At 39.0% G+C, this 21,470-nt stretch overlaps 1 protein-coding gene across 1 annotated transcript in view; it reads right to left on the bottom strand.

The window, feature by feature from the left end:
• Positions 1 to 21,470, bottom strand: part of VPS13D (vacuolar protein sorting 13 homolog D (S. cerevisiae)) — a 237,909-nt gene that overhangs the window by 132,885 nt on the left and 83,554 nt on the right. Inside the window, exons 37-45 of the mRNA XM_012662492.1 lie at positions 19,972 to 20,094; positions 17,512 to 17,586; positions 13,897 to 14,002; positions 12,715 to 12,867; positions 10,339 to 10,474; positions 9,130 to 9,177; positions 7,034 to 7,184; positions 6,634 to 6,844; positions 962 to 1,209 (exon numbers count right to left, since the gene is read on the bottom strand). Coding sequence (XP_012517946.1) covers positions 962 to 1,209; positions 6,634 to 6,844; positions 7,034 to 7,184; positions 9,130 to 9,177; positions 10,339 to 10,474; positions 12,715 to 12,867; positions 13,897 to 14,002; positions 17,512 to 17,586; positions 19,972 to 20,094 — 1,251 coding nt within the window. The remainder of the gene's footprint in view (positions 1 to 961; positions 1,210 to 6,633; positions 6,845 to 7,033; positions 7,185 to 9,129; positions 9,178 to 10,338; positions 10,475 to 12,714; positions 12,868 to 13,896; positions 14,003 to 17,511; positions 17,587 to 19,971; positions 20,095 to 21,470) is intronic.

Genomic DNA, 21,470 nt, shown 5'->3' on the forward strand with positions numbered 1-21,470 from the left:
AAGCTATCCTCCCACCTCAGCCTCCTGAGTAGCTGGGACTATAGGTGCATGCCACTGTGACTAACTACAGCGTTTTTGTTTGTTTGTTTGTTTTTAAACTGCATAATTCCTTTAAGCTGGTAATATATCTCCCTCCAAATCTCATGTTGAAACTGATCCCCAGTGTTGGAGATGTGGCCGGATGGGAGGTGTTTGGGTCATGGGGCCAGATTCCTCATGAATGGCTTGGTGCTATCCTCCAGGTAATGAGTGAGTTCTCACTCCATTATTTCCCATGAGAACTGATTGCTAAGAGCCTTCTGGGTGTGGTGACTCATGTCTATAATCCCAGCTACTCACAAGGCTGAGGCAGGAGGATCACTTGAGGCCAGGAGTGCAAGACCAGTCTGGGCAACATAGCAAGACCCTGTCTCTTAAAAAAGGAAAAAATAAATTAGCCAGGCATGGTGGCACGTGTCTGTAATCCCAGCTACTCAGGAGTCTGAGGTAGGAGAATTATTTGAGCTCAGGAGTTTAAGGCTGTAATGAGCTATGATCCCACCATGGCACTCCAGCCCGGGTGACAGAGCAAGACCGCATCTCTTAAAAAAAAAAAAAAAAGAGCCTGGCACCTTCTTCCTGCTTCCCCCCTCCATCTCATTCCCCCTCCATGTGACATGTGACATGCCAGATCCCCTTTACCTTCCACCATGAGTGGAAGCTTCCTGAGGCTTTCATCAGAAACAGATGCTGACACCATGCTTCTTATACAGCCTACAGAAAAATGAGCCAAAGAAACCTCTTTTCTTTATAAATTACCTTGCCTCAGGTTTTCTTTTATAGCAATGCAAACGGACTAAGACAGCTCGTTTATTGAGATATACGTGCCACAATTTCTCCAAGATATTTATGAAATAATCACAAAATACTCATCGATATTTTCATAGGACTACAACAAACGATTACTTGACTACATCCTTACCTAGTTCAATGTTCTGGGATGTATCGGCTGTATGGAGAGCTGCCTCCTTGCCAGGTTTCAGTGTCCCATTAATTGGCATTCCTTTAACATAAAATTCAAGTTCACAGGGTAGCAAGTTGCAGATTACCACAGTTGGCAGAAGATATATAGTATGCCCGGGCTGTCTGAAAATCTGTTTTGCACTGTCAGAAAATATGTTTGAGGGCATGTAATCTGGATAATTCTCTTTCTTTATAGCCACACAAAACCTATGAAGACAAAATGGTGTGAAAACCATCAGCCTGAATGAAGAATTTTTTTTTCTCCTTAGCTGAGTCTGAGAAAGAGTAACATTAAAATGATATAAGTCAGTAAGATATTTGCAATTTTCAATCCAAATACATTTGGAAGTGTAATACACAATGAAATGTATAGATTTAAACGTTCGGTTTGGTGAATTTTGACAATTATATACACTTCTATAACCACCACCTGAAACAAATTATAGAATATTTCTCTCACCCCTGAAAGTTCCCTCATGTCCCTTTTCCACTGATATTCTCTTCCGTCATTCATGTAACCACTTTCTAATATTTATCACTATGGATTGGTTGTGTCTGTTCTTGAACCGCATAGAAATGGGATCATGCAGTATATACTATTCTTTGTGCCTGGCCTTTTTTCCTTAACATGGATCCTCAACAAGATTGAGCAATGTTGTTGCATACATCATATTTGATTTTTACTCACTGCCTAATAGTACACCACGGTATGAATAAATCACTTTTTATTTATTCATTATCCTGTTGAGAGCCAACTGGGTTGCTTCCAGTTTAGGACTAAATGAACATTCTTCTACAAGTATTTTTGTGGCCATATATCTTCACTTCTCTTAGGTAAATACCAGGAGTAGACTTGTCGGGTCCTTAACTTTTATAAAAAACTGCCACGAATTTCTCCAAAGTGGTTGTGCCATCTGATACTCCCACTAGCTATTTATAAGAGTTCCAGTTGTCCACATCTTTGTCAACTTTGGTGATCAATCCTTCTTGTTTTAGCCATTCTAGTGAAAGCAAAATATTATTCATTGTGGTTCAGATCTGCATTTCCCTAATGATTAATGAGGCTAAGCATCTTTTCATTTGTCTACTGGCCATTTGTATATTCTCTTCTGTAAATTGTCAGTTCAAGTCTTTTGCCTAGTCTTATTAGGTTGTTTATCTTTTTACTGTAGATTTGTAGGAAGTTCTTCACACATTCTATATAAAATTCCTTCGTCAGACGTATATATTTTTCCAATTCTGTGGCTTGTCTCTTCCTTTTCTTACTGTTGTCTACGGATGAACCAAAAATTTTAATTTTAACAAAGTTCAATTTCTCAAGTTTTTCTTTAGTGTTTAGTACTTCTTGTGTAGGCAATCATTGTCTACTCCAAAGTCATGAAGGTATTTTTCTATGTTTTCTAGAAACTTTATTGTTCTGAGTTTTACATTTAGGTCCATGATCCATCTCAGATTAAGGTTTGCATATGAAGTGGGATAGGGGTTAAAGTTCACATTTTCATATGGATATATATCCACTTGTTTCAGCAATATTTGTTTAAGACTTTCCTTTCCCTCATTTAGATGGACTTGGCTCCTTTGATAATCAAGTCTCCATATATGCATGGGTCCATTTCTAGATTCCCTTTTTTGTCACACTGATCTATCTTCTATTTTTATGACATTTACATACTGTCTCAATAACTGTGGCTATACAGTGAGTCTTGAAAACAGATTTTATACTTCCTCTAGCTTTGTTCTTCTTTTCTTTTCCTTTTTTTTTTTTATTTTAAGAGATGGGGTCTTGCTATATTGCCCAGGCTGGTCTTGAACTCCTGGGCTTAAGCAATTCTCCCACTGTGGCCTTCCAAAGTGCTGGGTTACAGGTGTGAGTCATCATGCCAGCCTGTTCTTTTTAAAGATGACACTAAATAACACGATCCCTTGTATTGCCATATAAATTTATAATAGTTTGTCTATTTCTTCAAAGCAGCCCAATGGATTTTGATAGGGATTGTATTATATCTTCAGATCAATTTATTGAGAATGGAAATCCTAAAAATACCAAGTCTTCCAACCCATAAACTTGGTATCTCTTTCTACTTATTTAGATCTTCTTTAATTTCTCTCAGCAAGGTTTTATAGAAATTTGATGTAGAAGATTCATACATCAATCCTTAGATTGGTTCCTGAGTATTTAATGTTTTTGATGCTATTGTAAATGGTGTTTTTCTAAAATCACATTTTCCCATTGCTCGTGGCTAGAGCATAAGAATACGACCGATTTCTACAGGCTGACCTTGAATCTTGAAATCTTGACAAATTAGGTCTAGCAATTTTCTTACATATTCCATGCCTTTTCTACATACCTAATCATGTCATTTGTAAACGACGACAGTTTTACATCTTTTCAGATCTTTATGCTTTTTTGACATCTTATCTATTATTTATTTAGCCTTACTGCAATAGCTAAGACTACTACTGCCGTGTTAAGTAGAGTACCTGGTTTCCAAGAGTAAAGGGAAAAGACTTTAATGTTTCACCATCAAGTATGATGTTAGCTGTAGGTTTATCATAGATGCCCTGTAGCAGATTTTAAAAGTTCCCTTCTATTCCTGCTTTGCTGAGTATTATGAACTGAATGCGTCACCCCAAAATTGCTACGTTGAAGCCTTAACCCCCAATGTAATGGTATTTGGAGGTGGGACCTTTTGGAGATAATTATATTTAGTAGAAGTGATGAGGGTGGGGCCCCCATAATGGGATTAATGTACTCATAAGAAGAGGAAGAGAGACCAGAGCTTGCCGCCACTCTCTCTGTGCCATGTGAGTACACAACAAGAAGGCAGCCATGTAAGTCACCAGGAGGAAGAGCCTCACCAGGAACTGAATCAGCAGGCACCTTAATCACGGACTTCCCAGCCTCCAGAACTGTAAGAAATAAATGTCTATTGCTTAAGCCACTCAGTCTATGGCATTTGGTTACACAGCAACCTGAGCTGACTAAGACACTGAGCATTATCATGAATGGATGTTAAATTCTAGCAAATGCTATTAATATTTTTTTGCATTGGCCGAGATTATCTGATGTATTTTCTCTTTTAGCTTCTCAATATGGTGAATTACATTTACTTATTTTCAAATGTTAAGCTAATCTTACATTTCTGAGATAAACCCACTTACTGGATATCTGCATGTCTTCATGGGGGACACTGGTTCATAGCTTTTTTTCTCTTATAGTGTTGATACAGATCTTGTGCAGAGAATGGGTATTATTTCTTCCTTAAATGTCTGGTAAAATTCACTAGTAAAGTCATATGGGCCTAGAGTGTTCTTTTTGGGATGGCTTTTCTATAAATTAAATTTCTTTGATAGATATTTAGATTTTCTATTTCTTCTTTTTATCAGTTTTCATAATTTATTTTTTTCAAGAAAGGTGTTATTTAAGTGTGGAATTGACTAGCATAAAATTGTTATCTCCTTTTCATCCTTTTAATGTCTGTAGGATCTGCAATAATGTCTCCTTTTTTCATTCCTGGTATTGGTAATTTGTATTTTCCGTCTTTTCTCCTTGATCAGTCTTGCTAGAGGTTTATCAAATTTTTGAATCTTTTTAGTAAGCCAATTTTGACATTATTGATTTTCTATTTGTTTCTAATTCACTGATTTCTACCCTTATTTTTATTGTCTCCTTTTTCTATTTCTTTGTGTTTAATTCACTCTTCTTTTTCTGGCTTAAGGTAGAAGATTAAATCAACGATTTTATATATTCCTCATTTTCTAATATGAGGATTAAAAACTATAACTTCCCCCCTAAGAATTGCTTTTGCTACATCCTGCTTTTTATTATTGTTCAATTCAAAATATTTTCTAATTTCCTTTGCGATTTCTTCTCTGACCCATGGGTTACTTAGAAATATGTTGTTTAATTTCTAAATATTTGGGAATCTATTAGGTATCTTATTCTGTTATTTTTACTTTAATTCTATTGTGATCAGGAAATATATTCTGTATCATTTTAATTCTTTAATATTTATTGATCTTTGTTTTATGGCCCAACAGATAGGATCTCTCTTAATGAATGTTCTACACATACTTGAAAAGAATGTACAATCTGGAGTTGTTGGCTAAAGTGTTCTGTAAGTATCAACTAGATATAAGCTGACTGATAGCATTGTTCAAATCTTTTATATCTTTTTTGATTTTTTTGGTATAAATTACTGAAGGGAAATGTTAAAATCACCAGCTACGGCTATTTATCTATTTCTCCCTCTAGTCTGTTAACCACTGGCAAAACTGAGTAAAGGGTATACTGGAATTCTACAATTCTATTGTATCTCTTCCCTAAGTTTAAACTAAATGAATGCCTGTCTTAAGTACAAAGGAAACTAAAGCTAATAATCTCTACCCAAGTTTAAAGTCTAGGTTTATTAGGGTCTAATAACAGCAATCTAATAACAGTATTTTTTCCAACATGGAATCTAGTAACATATTCCTTATATTCTTCAGAAGGGGAAAACAGCAGTTTAAACACTTAGGCAATTTTGTCAAAGTCCTCAAGCAAGTCAGCATTAGGCTCACGAACCTTCTGAAATCTCACTCAAAAAACTGCCAGAATTTTGCTTCCCAATTTAGGAATGGGAACTGGTTATTTTGGGGGGGATTTTTTCCTTCCCCTCCCTATATGTCCTCACTTTAAGCTGATGTACACACACAAGTTTCTCATCTTGTACATGTGAGTAGTGTGTTTGTAGGTTGTTTCTCCCACAAATATCAAATGATAAACAAGCCCCTCCGACTCCCACCAAGGGTTAAGTCTTTTTTTTTTGAGACAGAGTCTCGCTCTGTTGCTGGGGCTAGAGTGCTGTGGCATCAGCCTAGCTCACAGCAACCTCAAACTCCTGGGCTCAAGTGATCCTTCTGCCTCAGCCTCCCAAGTAGCTGGGACTACAGGCATGCGCCACCATGCCCAGCTAATTTTTTCTATATATTTTTAGTTGTCCAATTAATTTCTTTCTATTTTTAGTAGAGAAGGGGTCTCGCTCTTGCTCAGGCTGGTCTCCAACTCCTGAGCTCAAACAATCTGTCCACCTCGGCCTCCCAGAGTGCTAGGATTACAGGCATTGAGCCACCGCGCCCGGTCAAGGGTTAAGTCTTGAGTTCTCATGAACTCTAACTCAAGAACTTCAGGAATAACAATTGTAGGGCTTTGCGTTTTTTTTTTTTTTAGACAGAGTCTCGCTTTGTCACCCCAGCTGGAATGCAGTGGGGTCATCACAGCTCACTGTAACCTCAAACTCCTGGGCTCAAGCAATCCTCCTGCCTCAGCCTTCCAAGTAGCTGGGACTACAGATGCAGGCCACCATGCCTGGCTAATTTTTTCTATTTTTTTGTAGAGACGAGGTCTTACTCTTGCTCAGACAGGTCTCGAACTCCTGACCTCAAGCAATCCTCCCACCTCAGCCTCCCAGGGTGCTGGGATTACAGGCATGAGTCACCACACCTGGCCAAGAATTGTAGGGTTTTTAATAAGCACAACTAAATCACTAAGGGCCCTTAGAGAAAGAATGGTAATAGAGTCACGTCACCCTGAAAAGAAGAAAAAGAAAAAAAAAAGCAAAAGTGGCATGCCATGGTAACAGTACTACATACCTGAAGAATCGGCTTTTTTCTGTGTCCATAGAGTGGCACTCTCGTTTGCTACTACTAACCTCGGTAGTCTTCACTACATTGGTCCAATGAATAGGAGCCTTACAGAAAAATACACCCAATCCTTTGGGCCGGGCCTGTAGCCGCCAAGAAGTGAGGTGTAAAGGCACAGCAAATGAATCCCCTGGCATGACAGCAGGAAGCACCACTGGTTCTGCCACAGAAATAAGTGTCAGCACTTTCAGGCAATGGTCCTACACCCCAAAGATCGACTATCTCAGGACAAAAGGAAGAACAGGGTACACTGACTGCTTGAGAAGATACTACTAGGGAAACAGAGACCTGACAACAGTCAACAAATATTTATCGAGCTTTTACTACATTCTAGACAACCAAAACGTACTGTCTGGAGCTGACGGGCTGTCCAGTCTTAGTTCCATTGGTGTCTCAAGTCTGTTCCTCACAATGAGGGCTGATCGGACAGTGATTACTTTCCGAGCACTGCCTTCCATAGTCACTGCAAAGACCACCCGGACAGGTGGGAGTGAAGAGAACTGTGAAAGAGAGAGAGAAATAAAACAGCTGTGCTTTCTGAAAAAAACACACAGGATACAACAATATCAACCAGAATGTCTAAATCAAAAGCATCTTATTGCTATAACTCTTCAGTGAAATCAGTCATTAAATCCTAAAACCATTCTGCTTTAAAAGGAATGAATATCCTAAAATACATATTATTAAAAACAGCCAATTCTAAAAATTTCAACAAAAATAGATAATCTACTCATATGTGGTATCACACAGAGTGTCACAAGGAAAAATCAGCCCTAAGCCTCTAGTAACATTATAAAGAATGTTCGCCTAAGACTGTGGTAATAACCTATCTAATTTTCTAAACTTCCTGCAATGTGGTAAGAAAGAATCTGCTGGAAGTTATCCTTCATTCATACTCCCTTGGGTTCCTACACATCAGCCCTTATATGGAAACTGTGAAGAAGACTTGTTTTCAACTCTACTGGAGGGGAATAAAATGAAGATCACCCAAGCAACTAAAATTAGAAACAATGGGGTAGGACTTTGCAAAACATTAAACGATTTCCCTTCTATGTTATTTTCCTCTCAGATTAGTATTAAATTGAGAAAGCATTCCTTGAACACTAACAATGGGTTGGGTACTACCCAGACATACACAGAAAAACAGAAGAAAGCCTTCTGAGATTAAGACTCATCTTTGTAAAATCCAGAGAGGGTATAAGGAAGAATTGTCTGTATTAGTGTGCCTTTCACAGGAATAAATAATAATGTTTTTTCTAAATATCATGAAATTTACTCTTTAGGCCCATATACTATTCATTGGCATGCTTATAGAAAAGCCAACATTTGTATTTCAAAGAACTTTAAAAACAAAATTTTCTTTCTTCAAAAAACCCTCTGAGTTCTATTCAAAATTCACTCTCTTATAAACAGGACACCAAGTTTCAGAAACTCAACATAATTGAGAGAAATTATTTATTTCTGGTTTGGGGTTACAGCCATTATGTTAGTTTTCCATATGTTCATTCACACATTCAACAGACATTTTGTGTTAATACCATGTGACAGGAAATTTTCTTAAAAGCATAAAATCCCAGTTTAGGTATACCAAAGGGAAAGTTTCTCAAAGTATTACTCTTAGAATGCGTGTCTAGAACATATTAACAATGTTTTTTACTGGAGAAACAAATGGCATCACATTCAAGCTTTTCATTCCACCAACTTTTTTATTAAGACAAACAGTATATGAAAATCAACCCAATAAACAATAAACTGAAGAGCTCCATGTTTTGAACCAAAACTTCTATGAAGTCTAAATGGAAAGGCAAACTATAATTTTCTACAGTGTTTTTAGAAGGACACAATTCTGGGCATAAATCATCATCAAAGCTCAAGCTTCCACTGACCCAGCCCCTGCAGGGCTCCGATATTCAAAGCCAATAACAATTGCTTAAAATTTTGACATTGTTGCCTCCAGATCTACCTGAAATTTTATATTTCAAAACTTAAGATCCTCAGGGAGAAGAAATTACAAGCAAAAGCCTGAAAAGTTTTTTAATGTTATCTTATAATGGTGTTTCCAAAGCCAAAAAGGAAAAAAAAAATTTTACTATTTTTCCTTCTCGTTTACTTTCAAGATGTTTAGACCCAAATCTATGAAATACATATGGCCATAACAGGGTTAATTTCTATTTTAACTTAGAAAGAAAAATAGACCTTGAAACAAAACATTTGGCTTTTCTTCTTCCCTGTACTACTTGGTCTCACACACCAACATAGGTGAAAACATTTTCTTCCAAGTTTTTGGGAAAGGAAGGTAATCATTAATATAAAAGGGCAGAGATAAATTCCAATCACATATATGTCATTGAGTCCCCTGGCCATCTAGAAATACACATCTAGGTATGGTTCAGGCACAGTGCATATACTCAGTAAACACAATGACAACAGGAAAATCATACTCACGTAAACCTGGGGATGGATAATATTTGTCCTGCTGCTTGGGCTGCCAATCTAAGAAAGATTCCAAAAGTCAGAGAGTCAGCACAGACCTAAGATAATAGGCATCATTAAATTCAGTAACAATATAATCTGCTTGAAAGGCTAGTGTTTACAAATACTTTTAGGTAAAGTATGGTCTACTATGAAGATAAAACATCTTTTCTTGAAAGATATGGGGAAAACAATATTTATTTTACAACCATTCATTGTATACCAAATTTCTCCATTCAGAATACTTCAATACAATAGAAAAGTATCTATGGGCGAATTTAGTCCTTTCATTACCAGACACGAACTTAGGCAATAAAGCAATCTTCAAAAAAAGGTAAGTTTTTTGGTTTTATCCCTCCTGAGAAACATGAGGCACCAGAAAACAGTGAAATCGAACACTTGTGGAACAGTGCTCTCCAAGACTATTTTTCATGAAGAAAGCAAGCACGAGGAAAGCTGCAATATCTCTCTGCAAATTTGTACTTTCCACCTCACCACCAGCTACGCAAAAGTGAGCGCAATTATCCTGTGAAGCATGAACAAGTATTGGCAAGAGTGCCACAGCAGCTCCGTCGGCCAGGAGGCCAGCTTCCATCCGCACGCTAGCCAGGCCTACTACCTGCGTCATTCCCTGGGCAGATCCTCCAACCCCGAGGACTACGGGATGGTGTAAAATTAGGGCAAGAGTGCATGGGAGCATGTGTGATCAGAAAATAAACAACAGTAGACATTTCTTTGTGCCACAGAGAAGGATTTGGAGACAAAGTGAAAAGGATCAAGGAGCAGCATTATAAGGAATGTAAAAAAGACACTGTATGAAGAAAGCATAACCACATGTGAAAAACAGCCAAGACTCATCTTTGGCAGACTAGTAAACTGCCAGTCAGGCCAGCCAGGCATGAAAAGGATCTGCGCAGGTGAGGTAACATGTTACTGTCAATTTTACATCTTGTTTTTCTACTGAAATTAGTCATTGCCTGGCTTATCTACATATTGATTACCAACACCTATAACTGACCCAATATGACCTTAAGTCTTCTTCCTAGAATTAGGGCAAATAAAGAGTAAGAAAATTATACTAGAGCAAGACTATCACAGGCTTAACCATCTGACCGACTGGCTTTAAGGGGGTGTGGCCCTGGCACAACTCTGCCATTGAACACCCATTCTACAGCCACACACCGTAGAGGAAGATGAATTTTTATCTGGTGCAGCATATCGAAAAAAGGTCCCAACTTTGTCCACAGACACTGGGCTCACTTGTTCCCAGCCATTTACTCTCACTTGCAGCTGATGAATCCGGAGATCATGGGTGTGTCTGTCAGGTAGAAGATGGAAAAAAGATATTAAGCACAATCTCAAGAAGTGAAGAAAAGTAGAAGCAAAGACTCAAATCTGATTTACTACATAATGATGTAAAAACCCAGTTGGCTAAATCTTTTGGGGATTACCTAATACAAGGGAAATCAAGAGCACAGTTACACTTACGACACAAATTGCAAAATCTATAAAACTTGAGCAAGAGTGGCATTTACCCTGGATTGTACAAACCAAGCAAACCCTGTACGTGAGCCCAGGTCTTTCCCCCACCAACTCTACCCCAACCTTTAGAAAACAATGACGTCAATGGGGTGGTAAAAATGTACTAGCCATTTAACCCAATAACCATACTCTTGCATTAAAAATGTCTTCTTCTTGGTTCCTTTGTTGAATATCCTACTTCTCTAAGAACCACACTCAGTTCTTTGGCTTTAACCCTACATAACTACAGAAAGCGTATGCAAGACAGAGCCCTCAGAGTTTTGGGGCTGAAGTGCTCGGCTGAAATTGGAGCAGAAGGCAGTGGGCAGAACAGGAGGAACGGGAGGAAATTGCACATTTAATTCTATTTTGGATTTTGCCTAATTCAAGCCAGAAGTGAAATGGGGAACTGGATTTGAGGCTGACAGGAAGGGAGGAGGGAGGCACGGAGTGGGGTACAAAGTGCCAAAGCGGGGGAAGCCAGAAAAGGCATTTACTTTGATGAATTCAAGCAGAATAGTGGGACTTGAGGTGGGTTACGAAACATAGAAACAAAAACAGAAATGACAAAGAGGTCAAACCCTTTCTTTCTTTTTTTTTTTTTTTGAGACAGAGTCTTGCTCTGTTGCCCGGATTAGAGTGCCGTGGCGTCAGCCTAGCTCACAGCAACCTCAAACTCCTGGTTCAAGCGATCCTTTTGCGTCAGCCTCCCGAGTAGCTGGGACTACAGGCATGCGCCACCATGTCCGGCTAATTTTTATATATATATATTTAGTTGTCCAGATCATTTCTTTCTATTTTTTAGTAGAGACGGGGTCTCACTCTTGCTCAGGCTGGTCTCAAACTCCTAACCTTGAGCGATCCACCTGTCTCAGCCTCCCAGAGTGCTAAGATTACAGGCATGAGCCACCACGCCCGGCCATCAAACCCCTTCTGATACAACAGGGGCTAGGCTTATTAAGAAATACTGCCAACAGTTCTATACTTAGCTTCTCCAAGAATTATGTGGAGGAACGGGAGAATGCTCACCACTCATTCCTGGAAACTATAAAGTGGCTTCCAGATACATGTGCCCAGCACAGTGATTTTTTTAAACTTTTTTTTTTTCTCTAAGACCCCTGGAAACCCACACATTCAGAACTCTTGTCTCTTGAGAATAATGTGTGTGAGTACAAAGCTATGCAAAAGCAAGAAGTACTTGCCTTGGGAGTGGGTCTGCACACAAAGACTCAGAGCACCATGAAGAGCACATGACTATAGAAAGCTGAAACCAATCTCTTCAATTTCAGCTCAGTTTGAAAACAAGTATGAGGCTCAAATACTAAATCTTAACCAATTCAAAGATTAAGTCTTAACCTATTGATATCCACTGGATAGCCCTTCCATTTAAAAATCTTTGTAAATAATAGAACACTTTACTAGACACTTTATGATCTCTTAGTAACCAGATATAACCTTTTTTTACACTTATTCCAGTCTTTTGGTTGGCTACTTCAGGAATGCATCAGCTAGCAGTCTCCCTTGACAAGTTACTCTTGTTCTTCTTAGAATTTCTATCTTATCACTTACTATTGGTCTGCTTTCTAAAACTATCCACTTGCTAAGAGTACTATGTGATAGGCTTCTATGACTTGGGCTGTGTAAAAATGAACGAATCAATGAATGAATGAGCTATATGGCACATATGTACATTAAAATGGAAATCAACATGCTTTGAGCAAAGAATATCACAGCACTGCTGCATCATGAAAACCAGGTCAAGATACAATAAACCTGAGTGTTACGCTCTGTCTATGCTTCAACCAAATTATGTGAAACACACAGGTTATCACCTCACATGTCAAATAAATGGATAATTAACAGAAGACATGTATTTCCAAGATAACAAGACTGCCTACACTTTGTACTATATAAGGAAACACTGATTTTCAAAATATCTTTCAAAGTAAAATATTAAAATCTTCAAGAAAATGAAAAGGCAAAACACTACAATCATCAACATCTACTTTTTAAGGAAAAGAATAAGCCCTACTTTACCTGTGTCTTAATTTTCCTCTTGCTTCAAATTCAAATGGAATCTCCTCGCCTGTGAGGACTTCTCGCCATTCGCTCACATTGTGCGCATCATCAAGAAATGTTCCGTTCCCTTCCGGAACTACCCCTGGACTCCCACTGTGAGACAGTGCAGCCCTGGAACCGAATCAGAGGATACCAGCTTGCCCCTCATTCTCCCCAGCTCCCTCTCACAAGAGCTCCCGGCCGAGGAGCAGAACCCTCCTGGATTTGGACTCCCAGCAATAAGGCGTATAACTGGGCTCCAAAGGATGAACTAGAAGGTCAGTAACTACAGTCATCTTCGTGCTCACTAACAAATTATTTGAAATTTCAGAAATAACTGAAAGCTATCATTATATAGTCACTTCCCTCCAGCAGTAGAATTTGGTACACGTAATCTAAGGCATGACTTTTTAAAGTATCATGTAGGTGACTAGATAGAATTTAATAGACCTAAACTGTTAAAATAAACAGAAAACTTCTTTTCTAGAGCACTGCCATATTTAGTGGAGGCAGGATAAATGTTTATTTTCAAATCAATTGATTTTGTTATTCATTTCATGTACTTCATTATGTAAGTTGGAAAGATCACCATGTATTGGAGCCTTGAGCCAAGATCTAAATAGGCAGAAAGTTGTTAGAAAAGGTTCTCACTTGGCTTAGATAAACTCTCATTTGTTCTCCAAACTCCACCCAATTCCATCTGGGCTGAAGTGTGTTTTAGGTATGGATGATAATTCTTTAGGGGTGAAGGAGGATGGTGGATGTTTTCAAAGCACTCTTGGAAGAAAATGCAAAACGTTTAGTTTAATAACCATATATAGCTTCTCTAAAATGGTAAAGGGGGATGGAGACTAAAGAGAAGAGATGGAATGACTCTTTTTTCACACTTCCTACTCACATCCTTGATTGTCTCACTTTTAAACATAATGTATACCAAGATTAAGATCATAATTTGATTATTTCAGACTCAGGACCTACTTCTCTGTTTACAGATTCTACATAGAACCAGAACCTTCATCATAAACTCAGCAAGATAGCAAGTTATTGATTCAAATATAATCCTAAGAACCTCAAGAAGGGGCCTACCTTGCTCTCCTGGCCTGGTACAAGAAGGCTTTGGTGGCAGAGGTGACTCAGGATAGCAAACTGAGTGCTCCTTACCTGGTGGGCGTGGTAGTCAGGGTGGCAAACCACAAAGTGCACCCTGTGTGATTCCTCAGAGCAAAAGGGACAAATGGCTGTCGGCGCTTGGGGGTTTTCACCTCTGCTATGACAAACAGAAGAAGGTTATTAGCAGATGCTTCTATCTGCATGATAGAGACCCTCCCCATACCTGGAGACAGTGCTCAAAGCTGTTTCTTGACAAAGGGGCTGAAGGTAGGGGCAAGAGAGAAAGAACTACTATCAGGTTTGTCAACACGACAAACGAAGCTCCAGGTATTCGCTGGCTGCTGTGGGATGACTTGGTCTCCCCTCTGACTGCTCCCAGCCCCCAATTCTCCCACAGCTCCTATGGGGCTTATCGCTCAGAAGAAGGCATCAGGACCTAACTTGGCCAGAATCAAGAAAGAAATAAAAATGGACCTCCATTACTCCCAAGAAATACATTCTAAGTAGATAATCCAAATTGTAGCAAGATGTATTATCTGTACTTATTTATTTAAACTTTGTCCAAAAAGCCTTCATAAAAAAATAAGCCTTTAACGAAGGCTTTATATAATGAAGACTCCCTTTACATAAAAGTTAACCTTCAGTCATATCATGCATATTATAACAAAATAAAAACATTCTTTTCTATTCTCTTATACTAAGAGTTGTTTTTTTTCCTCCCTGGAAAATCAAAAGTATACTATCCCAAAGCTTTTTCTAGCTCATTTTTTAACACAGATACCACCACCTGTTATAAGGGTGTATGCAGGCTACAAAAGGAGCTATAACTTCTCTGTACAAAAGAGCTTCTAATCAGGAAAACTGGAAAAAACCGTGATCAACATGAAACTAAGTAACCAAATTCTAGAGTGAGTTGATCTGACTACAAACACAGTAAGAAATCCAAAGAAGGCTTTCCGGTGCTCAGACTGCCGTGGGAGACAGATCCCTCTGCAGGCGCCACTGCCTGTGCTGTGTCGTCTGGCATGGGGCAGAGAGTGCTGAGAGGAGGGGCAGCAGCTCCTATGACCAAAGGCCCATGTCTCCTCCACTGGCCACACACACAAAGAGGGAGGTGACAGCGGGAACCACAAAGGCAGCAGCAATCCAGTACAGGGAAGCCTCCTGGCAGACATGCTCACAACATATATGCACTACCAACAAAAAAGGGCGTGGCCCAGTCTTATTATGTGTCCAACTTTAAAGCAGAAGACAGCCTGAGAAAGACCATGACTCGAATGGTCTGCAGCTGTGGAGAAAACAGTATCTGGAGGGGACTGCAAATGCTGACTGTGGAGAGCACGCTAGCAAAACTGAATTCATCCTACAGGACCACATGTTTTCTGCCAATGAAATCGAAGGCAAACTGCCGCACATCCTGCCTTCTATGACCTCCCGAATAAGGCATGGGGCTATATCATAACGGTCAGTAATTATCACTGCGTTTTAAAAAGCAATTACTCCTTTTTTCCTCTTGTTCTTTTATTTTTCAGAAGTTAGTACCATAAATACTGCGAAACAAGCAATTTCGGGTCAAGGCAAGTTCTATTTTGATAATGACAATGGCTCAGTGGAGTTTAAGATAAAGTAATCTGCTAACTAAATGAGTAATCTCCAGTGTGTTCCCACAATTTTGTGGTCAGTCACTTAGAAACACCCTAAATACTTCTAAAGATAATCTCCACCTAGGAGGAATATGCCCATTTCTCACCCCAGTGGCCTCACTTGGTTCCCAACGTTTGCTTTAAAAAAAAAAAAAATAGTGCTCATCAAGTAGAAAATTAAGGAGTAGCTGTAAGGCTGCTGACAAGAGCAGAGGGGGAGTAAAAAATTTAAGAGCTGTCTGCAGGGTAAACGGTATTTACTGTGGCACTTTGAAAGGCACCTCCCTCTCCATGAGTGCAATGAGAGAGCTGCTTTTATTACAGTAGATAAAGGACCCAGGAGAAAAGAAGCCAGATGTGCTTTCATATCCCACTGTGAGCCAGACTGTAAGTTTCCATTTGCAAATTAGATTTAAAAAGAACAGGTGGCAGATGGCTTTGATCACTTTGTAATACAGAATAAAGTGCTAGGAATCCATACAAAGATATTCACAAGTATACGGCTTTGGAATTAAACAGCATGGGCAGGCACACTGCTTAGGCCCCCAAGCTTCTTGTGTTGATTAGACATAACAGCACAGACTTCAGTAACCCATTTCTCTGAGGATAAAAATACAAGGAGTGCACACAAATCCAAAGCCGACATCAGGCAACAAATCTGACATCTCCTGCACTGGGGTCCAAATAAACTGTGTACTTGCCTTTGGCAGAGTACCAGAGGAAAAAAATTCCCGAGTCCATCAAAGAGAACATTATTCCCTGATGGCCTCAGGAAATCTGCCCCCAGTGACCAAACCCAATTTCTTCATGGGCTGAGAGAACCTAAAGCTCCCTCACGTCCAAGTTCAGCTTCAAACAGTTCCAGCTAAGGAAATTTCTACTCCTTTGGACTTGTTTCACAGAGTAATTTTGCCATTATAAACAGTGTACATTTTCACGCTATATAAGCAGCTCAGTCCATCAGAAAGGACCTGGGTTGTAAACCATAAGAAATAGATTAAAGTCCCAGGTCTGCTACTAGCTAGTCAAGTGAATGAAGGCAAATTACACAGTTTCTCTAAGCCTCACTGTCCTCATCAGCTAAATATGAATAATGTCTGGCTTAGCCTGAAAGATTAAATAACACACAGAAAAGCTTTGAAGTATTATCCATGAATAAATGAAGATTCAGCCGTGAGCTTTCTTGGTGAGCCCTCCCTCAAACATCCATCCTGGCAAAACCTTCTAGAAAAAAATACCATAGCAATGTCCCCATGTATATCCCCCTTCTGTACTCTTGGTAGAGGAAGCTCAAATGGCTTTTGTCATAAAAAATATCATGACCCATTATGTCCAAACATAAATCGTTCAGATTAAATCACACTCCTTAAAACAAAGGAAGAAATGGACACCTTGGGATTCCAATTCCTCAGTGTTTAAGGGGTTTTCTATCACATTCACTTGCCAGTCAAATTCTCAAGGAACTTTAAAGGGTCAGAAATAGAAATAAAGAATATTTTCATTTCCATCACCTAAGCACATAAATCCACATCTAAAGAAATTAAGGTTTGTGTCTAAGCAATTATTTACTGGGAAATTTTTTCTTAGCTCTATTCCTGATTATTTTAGCTCCTATTCCATAGAGCCCTTTGCATTCCAATGAGAGTAAGTGTTCATTGAGTATTCTGTAAACAAAGACCTATAGCACTGCAGGCATGGTGTTCTTCCCTCTACTTGCTTTTCAATGTGAGAAATGACCTCTAATTGACAGTGGATATTTCTGTATCACACACTGTGGCGTTTACCACACTTCCACCAAAGGTTAAGGGAGATGGAAGAGAGATAATATAAGAATCGGCACATCCCTTACTTCTGATATAAAGTGTTACTCTGTTCATTAGTTGGAAATGTGCTTTTCTGTTACTAAAGCAAAGTATTCACAAATGGGTATACCCCCATTTGGCTCCCATTCACAAAAAATTGATGTACAAGGCAGTTCTTAAAACAGCAAAACAAAGCAAGCCCTCGCTTGGCTATACTGTACCTCTAGCATAGATCTGGTGCTCTAGGTTAGTCAGACTGGCTGTACTCCTAGTTCTAAGGTAGACAAGGGGGAGGCCTGGTAGACAGGAGAGACAAAGTTAGAGGGTAAGAATAAAAACAGTGAATAAGAAGACTCACCTCCAAACAATAAGCACAAATAGAGAACATTACAAAAATAGCAAGCATCATGCAATTACCAGGTCATTGCTTTCTGTAATTACTGTGAGCTAAGAATGCATTTGACAAAGTGAACACAACTTTCTCATGCTACCTTTTATTGTGCAGGATGTGTCAAAGTAGTTTGCTCCTTTATTTTTCTGAATTGGGGGAAGAACATGTATTGAACATTCTCTTGAATGTCATTGAACAGAATGACAAGCATTCCTAGGATTTTTAAAGCATGTTATGTTCTTAAATGGTGTAGAGAAGTTACAAAAACCAATCGGTACAGTTTTTAGTGGGGGTTGCTCCATTCCAATTGGAAAACAGAGCAGTAGAATGCTAGTCTCGGGGTCTAGAACATTCAGGGAAGGAGTTGGTATTTGTCCCAAATTTAAACAATCTCTACTAAGGAGCTATCTCATAGTATTGTCTATTTTTTTCCACAGTATTCTTTAAATTCTAATTAAGCATGGAAGTTTTCAGAATATTTAGATATTTCCATAAAATGTCCTTGAAATACAAAACTAATAAATTCAATGAAGTATCACACCATCCAGGTTTACCTGTAGAATTTCAGCCCTCACTGAACAAAGACAACAATTATGTTAAAATGAGGCCAATATTTTCTTTCCGCTGTAAACAACGAGAAATCAGTAATTCCTTTAGGCTGAATTTCATGTGAAGGGCTATTCTAAGGGTTCAATTTAAGACTGGACTTAATAAAAAGCACAACTTTTGGGGGAATATAACTAAATATTCTTAAACAAGACCTGAAAGTTCGTGATCAGTTCAACAAGGTTGAAACCTATTCACTTTCGAAACAAATGTCCAGTGATCGTTTTAGTAGCTTACTAAAAGAATACAATCCTGGAATGTGCGATACTACCACCCAGGAACTTCCAATAAGAAAAGAGGTCTGGAAATTTAGGTATATTTAGTTATATCTGATTAAAAAGATACATTATACCTTTATAGGCCTGAGTAATTATAAAAATATGTAAGTAAATAGAAAATCAAGCTTTGACGTAGCACTGGCATTTAACATAAATGAGGCAGCGTATTAACTATAGAGAAAGTGAGAGGAAGGAAGAAGGGAGGGGGAGAGGAGGACAACAAGAAAATCCTTCATCAGAATCCTCAAGATTTGGCCTTCCTAGTGTTTGCACTGACTCTGGATTTAAGATCCCCCTGTCTGAGTGTTTTCAGAAACATACTCTCTCAGACATACTGAATATTACAAAGGTTATTTAGAGTCTTCTGGGTCAACTATGTTACATTTTCTTGACACACAAATTGGGAAGTTAGATGAGGAGGCAGAATTCAAGCTGATGATATCTGAAAAGCTGTGGCTCCTAAGTAATGACCTTGAGGCTCAGAAGCAACAGCCTGGGAACCCAGAGAGCAAGCACAGCTGACATGTTTTGTCTCTCCTTCTAGAAGTACAAGGCAGATCGAAAGTCCACTTATACACCCTGAGGAGAGATGAACCAGTACAAATACTTCGTACTCTAAGAAAACCCATCTTCCCGTGACACGTTTGTAGACCAGATGGAATATTTAAGTATTCATGAGCTATGTGAAGTCTGGCCAAGACTCCCCAAAGAAACCACACTGAAAGCGTTGGGGCTGAGCTGAATTTGGATGACAATGGCTTATGGAACAACTAAGACCACGCAGTTGTCCATCACAATCTCTCCAGCTCTGAGGAAAACAAAGCCGGTGAGGCATGAAATAAGAAAAGAAAACATCATCGACAGAGAACAAACTGACTCCTCTTTCTTCAAGAGGCTGGGCATTCAATCCTTTTATATTTTATGAACAATACAGTGCACCCTTTTAACATCTTTTTCCACATGGGATCCTGCTCTCCCTCTTTTCAAGAATATATCCAAACCCTCTAACTTTAGATCCAGAAGACCAAAAAGATATTTTTAAAAATCTGGTCAAAAAACCCAGTCGATTGGAAAACCAGTGTTTTGCTGATTAAATACAAACCAATAGCTGATCCTGATGCATTCTCAGGTGCACCAGTTCATATGCAATGTTACCAGAATTTAGGAATTAAGTGTTGCAGATCCTTTCTCCCCCGCAAAGGTAGAATTAGAGCCCACATTAAAAGTTCAGCAGTTCATGCCACAAAACTGTCTCTTGCAAAGACTAAAACAGAACTATAGAAGATAATCAGAATTTCCTGTAGGTTTTTCCATGAAGAATGATGGTTCTACCTGACTTTCTCAGTGGAGCATTACTCTGTAGGTCAACACTGATTTAGTTAGACATGCATAGAGAGAATTCTTACTTTGTCCAAAACATGGAGGATCCACCGAAGAGCCCATCCAGTCTTCTGATTGGGTTGAATCTGTTTCCTTGTTGTCTTTACAGTAATCTGCCATCCACGATTCCTTGGTACTTACATACTGGTCTAGAAAGAATCCCCCAAAGATATGAAGAAGAAAAATAGAAAAGATTGAGGATTTAAGCCAAATAATTTCAATTCAGCAAAACAAGCTTTCATAGAGTGCCTCACTGTATGCTGGTGCTAGTCCTCTGCTAGATTCTGAGAAAGTCTGTGCCCTGGAGAACTTCACATTCCATTAGAAGAGATTACTGTGAACAAAACAACTGCTGCCACAAAACTATATCATAATGTGGAAGATGTTAAAACAAAGATATAAATAAAATTCTATGTGAACAAAGAAGAGGGGAGATTTATTCTGCTTTGGCAGATGTGGGAGAGTGTGCGCCAAAGTCAGGGAAACCTTCAGAGAGGTGGAGACCTTTGTTCTGGGTCTTGAAGAATGGGTAGAGTTTACCAGCAGGATTAGGGATAGAATGACATTCTAGGCAAAGGGAATGGCTTATGCAAAGAATCCAAGACATGAAAGTACATGGCACACTTAGGGAACAGTGACTAGTTCCTTAGCCCAGCATATTGGGACAGGGTACAGTAGAGAAGTCCAGAAAAGAGAATTTCATCTGTGACGAGCATGGAAGAGGGTTTGGAGATGGAGACAACAATTAGGAGGCTAATAAAAACAATTAGACTCAGCAGGCTGAAATTCAGCTGACAATTCTCCATGAGTAGTTTTATTCTTTTGAGAGAAGAATTGCTGTACTAATTAAGATATCATGCTTTTTGGGATAAGAATTACTGGTTTCTGCTTTTCAATTCCAATAGCTGGCTATAGAAATAAGATTTACTTAAACACTAAGAGGTCATAGCAATGTTTCTGGGTTTCAGAACAGTATTAGGAATAAAAAATTGAAAGGGAAAAAAACCAGTTTTACCACTGACAAGAAAACCTTTTGGAAGATATTTTTAAATGGACGGATGCTCATCAGAAACACCAACAAGAACCCTTTTGAGGTAAGCTCTTGTTTGTTGTAGCTTTTCAAAGGACTACCGCAACTTTGTCTAACCTTCCAGAGTAACAGATTATGTACAAGAAACAATGTAGGAGTCAAAATAATGCAGTTTAGGACAATGGTCCCCAACCTTTTTGGCACCAGGGGCCAGTTTCATGGAAGACAATTTTTCCCGGACTGGGGATTGGCGGGATGAGGTGTCAGGGGTGGGTGTGTGCAGTGCTCAGGCAGCGATGCACAGCCCGTTTCCTAACAGGCCACGGACCAAGGGTTGGGGACTGGAGATTTAGAAGGATCATAAGGTCAATTTACTATTATATAGGCGATATCAAGATCCAGGTAAATTAGTGAATGAAATCTGATCATATGAAACAGTGGTTTTAAATTTTGGAGATCAAAAAGCTCATGGTCTCATTTCACTATACATTCTTC

This window comes from Propithecus coquereli, unplaced genomic scaffold (genome assembly GCF_000956105.1).
Source record: "Propithecus coquereli isolate 6110/MARCELLA unplaced genomic scaffold, Pcoq_1.0 Scaffold77, whole genome shotgun sequence".
Classification (NCBI taxonomy): Eukaryota; Metazoa; Chordata; class Mammalia; order Primates; family Indriidae; genus Propithecus; species Propithecus coquereli.